Here is a 3,841-nt window from a genome sequence, read left to right as displayed (position 1 = left end):
CCTAATTTAAATGTTTGACTGAGGAGAACGAGGTTGGTATTGTTGGAGCTTCTGGAGGTTGTTGTTGGAGGGTGTTTTTGTGCGACGCAGGTGGGTGCTGAACGAGAACTTGTTCGAAGACGATGTCGAAGGACCATTCTTGTTGTTCGTCGACCTGCAATGTATGGCGGAAGGAGAACCGTAATGTGTGTTCACCGATTTGCCACTATGGAGAGAGATGTGCGTTGAGAATTGCTAAAACTATGAAGAATCGTGGGAAGCAATTTTAGGGATGCTCGAAGTATAAGGTATGATTGATTTCAGCTATTTGTTATGTGGAATTGTTTCTGAGAATACGTTTGTGTGTTTACAGAGTGGTACTGAAGACGGTTGTTGCAACTACTTCAAATGGTGCGTTGATGTTTCGGAACACGAAATGGGGACTTGTTTGAAGTCTGCAGGAAATAAACACAGTTTGCTGAACAGTGAAGAAATGGATAATGATAGGAAAATTTTAGTCAAGTTACAGAACTGTGTCTTCATTGTTGAAAAATGGATGAAGGTGTTGATAATTTTGGTTTGGGTTTTATGTGTAATAAACACAATTTTAGTTTCAATGATGATGAGAATGGGATGATGTCTTGTACGTCTTTTGTACCTTTATTCCATTTTAATGAAAATGAGAGTTGTTTGATGTGTTTGAGTAAGAAATTGAATTCTGGTTATGGAATCTGATATCACTAAAGAGAGGTGTGTATCTTGGTTTTATATGGTATTGAATCTGATAGTTGTGATTGAGTAAGAATCTGATATGTTCACTTGGCTTTAGATAGCTTGCTTAACTTTACAAATTGAACTTTGAAAAATCACCAATATGCAATTGTCGTTTATCACGTTTTAGAAAGATAAGTTGTACATAAATCATTGTAATAAGTTGTACATAATCATAAGCTATTCATAAATGGTTAATATGAACTGACACAGAAATAGTCATTGCCATAAGCTGCACATAGTCAATAACAATTGTAGAATAAAATCATGGCACAAAAAGCAGTTTCCACTTGTTCAGAGGATACAATAAGCAGTGATAAAACAACACTGACATTGTCTAAAGATTAACAAAGTCTAAACATCACTAACACATGACTTATACAATTGTTCACATGCTGAACATTGTGTAAACATTACAATTAATCATATATCTCCTTGACCTACAACTTCATCCTGATTTGATGATGGCATCATTGGTTGAGTTGATGGGTTAGTTTCTTGTGTTTGGTGAGAGTTCACATCACGTGTTTGGGTTGATTTGGTGCAAGAAGTTCTATTGTGGCCCAGTTGCTTACAAATGCCACATCTTTTCTTTATACCACCCTTCCTCATTCTTTTGTCGTCCTTGACCAACTCCCATTGCTTCAACCTTTGCTTCTTCTTTGGTCTCCCAAGCAATATTCTTTTTGGTGGAGGGAGGACATCAACATATGGGGTAATCTCCCACATCTTGTAACCATTTATTGGATACACAATTGAAGAGTATATTTCTTCATATGTTGACTTCCTAAAGCAACATGGTATGAAGTCCTCTGCATCGAGATTTAGGAATTTCATAGCAGCCAATGAGTGACAACATGGTATGCCAATGATAGCCCACTTCCTGCATGTACACAATTTTTGATCTAAATTCACTACAAACTTATCACCAGCTTGGGACACATGGCGAACTTCAAAAAGCTTGTTTCCTGACCAACTGTAAAGTATAAAGAAGGAATTTGATAATGAATAAAAACTTCACATACTAACACAAATCATAAAGAAAAATGAATAAAGGTTACCACGGAATCCAATGTTTAGTTAATTGAGACTCCTTATTTAGCCTAGTCTTGATTTTAGGACAAATGTCCCCAGACAATGATTGTATTTTACTCCTGTTAGTTGCCCATATCTTCATCAAGTAAAGGCGGATCTCCTCCAACATGCTTATGATTGACTTAGACCTTGTATGCACCAAAACACTGTTGAAAGCCTCAGACATGTTGTTGACCAAAGTATCACATTGAGATGTGCTGCTAAATCTTGAACGTGACCAGTATCTACATTGGATAAGTATAATGAACATTTAAGTCTGCACTATAAGGTACCCAAGTGATACGCTGTCGTTGAAGCTATCAAATTAATACTACTTTTCAAGGCAACTTCAGTATTGCCAAGTAGTATCCAAGAAAGTAGATAGGGCTGAAGTAACCCTAAGTCGTCTCCCTACGAACACGGAATTTCTTTCGAATATCTGACTCTTATGAATGTTATGTAATGCTTAAAAGTAATGGTTGAAGAATGTTTAAAGAAAAAATAAGAAACTTAAAAACAGTTACGATGAAATAGGCTAATTCCACTGCTTTTCCAAGATAGATTCATCATCAGTTATTCACGGATAATTGTTTAATTGATTATTATTTAAGTTTCAAATTAATTAAAGTACATTCTTAATTAATTTGAGGGTGATCATGCATTTAACCAAAGTAAATTCTCAATCAAATGCAAAACCTTTCTAGATTATTCACAATAAATTCAACCAAAGTACATTCTCAATCAAATTCTATTGTGTTTAATCATGTCTATTCTTAAATCTCCTAACCAAATTAAAAGCTAATCAATCAAAGTAAATTCTCAATTGATTATAGTTGAAATTATTACTAATCAACCAAAGTACATTCTCAATTGATAGTAAAAACCATTTAATCATATGAAAGTTCCTAAATTAAATCAAAGTAAATTCTCAATTAAACCTAGAAACCCTAGAACTCATATAATCAATATGCACGTAGATTCAAACACATTATGATGCAAAAATCTTTACTTTTAACAAGATAGAGAGATGAAAGACATAGAGAGAACAACTTAAATCAATAATCAAAGTAAACAATTGCATTAACTGAACGTAACCTCAGAATCCGTCATGAAATTACAGTAGAATAGCCCTAGATGCTTAGCTCTCCATGAATGGAGTTGAATACAAGATGAAATAAGAGAGAGAAGTGGTCAACTAAGTGAAGTCCCCCCTGGGTCTCTTTATATAGGGCTTGATTGGGCTTGGACTCTGAATATTCAGTTGACAAAATTTTTTATCTTATATCTTCCAAATAACTAAAAGATTTAGATAATTATAACATTGTTTGGAAGATATTTTCTGTTGATATTCCCAAATTACATTAATTCAACAACTGAATTTTATCTTTTAACTTTTCTGACTTTCCAAAATTGCACAAATGCCCTGAAATTTCTTCTATCTACACTTTAACTCCTTCAGAATTTCTCCAAAATTGCACCAGAAGCCCCTGTTGACCAGCTTTGACCAGAGAGGTCACAACCAATGGGAGACTGACACGTGTCAGCCCCTTTCCCACCCAAAATTAGGGTTTCAGATTGGGGGAAAGGGTTTCTCTTCTCGTCTGCGGTGCTGCGAACAATGGAGGCGCGACTTCGCATTTTCGAATGGGTTTTGCTTGTTGCGATTGCTCTGTGCGTTTGGCTTACTTTGATTTTCAGGTGGAGACGCAAAGATGATGATGAGAACGAAGGCAGCGGAGGCGCGGTTTCTCAGTGGCTGCCATGGAGGAGTTGTGGTGAAGATGATGGATAGTGGCGAAGGTCGCGGTGGCTAGTGCGTGTTCGATGGTGAGGAGCAGCGGTTTCGCGGTTGATGGTGGGGAAGATGAAGATTATGGGAGCCTGATGAAGAACTCGCGATGAAGGAGGAGGGGTGCGCGACAGTTTCGCGGTTGTAGATCCGGTGATGGTCTGATGCGTAGAGGCTTCGACCTATGGTGGGTCTGCTTGCGGCGCATGGTTGCGGTAAGGTAGTGAC

At 37.0% G+C, this 3,841-nt stretch overlaps 1 protein-coding gene across 1 annotated transcript; it reads right to left on the bottom strand.

The window, feature by feature from the left end:
* Positions 1 to 1,173: 1,173 nt before the first annotated feature.
* LOC148197594 (uncharacterized) lies at positions 1,174 to 2,011 on the bottom strand. The gene is made up of 2 exons (XM_088115582.1): positions 1,812 to 2,011; positions 1,174 to 1,726 (listed from the first exon to the last, which is right to left on the bottom strand). The coding sequence occupies exons 1-2, from the start codon at positions 2,009 to 2,011 to the stop codon at positions 1,174 to 1,176; spliced, it is 753 nt and encodes a 250-aa protein (XP_087971708.1).
* Between the last annotated feature and the right edge of the window lie 1,830 nt (positions 2,012 to 3,841).

The sequence above is a fragment of the Vigna umbellata genome, chromosome 5, assembly GCF_029865625.1.
Source record: "Vigna umbellata cultivar VRB3 chromosome 5, Vumbellata_1.0, whole genome shotgun sequence".
NCBI classification, from domain to species: domain Eukaryota; kingdom Viridiplantae; phylum Streptophyta; class Magnoliopsida; order Fabales; family Fabaceae; genus Vigna; species Vigna umbellata.
The sequence above is the reverse complement of the archived record's forward strand: the minus strand, read 5'-3'. Positions and strand labels throughout refer to the sequence as shown.

Coding starts and splice junctions, on each gene's coding strand:
- LOC148197594 (XM_088115582.1), bottom strand. CDS start 2,011: ATGTCTGAGGCTTTCAACAGTGTTTTGGTGCATACAAGGTCTAAGTCA. Junction 1,727..1,811: donor ACTAAACATTGGATTCCGTG/GTAACCTTTATT, acceptor TATACTTTACAG/TTGGTCAGGAAACAAGCTTT.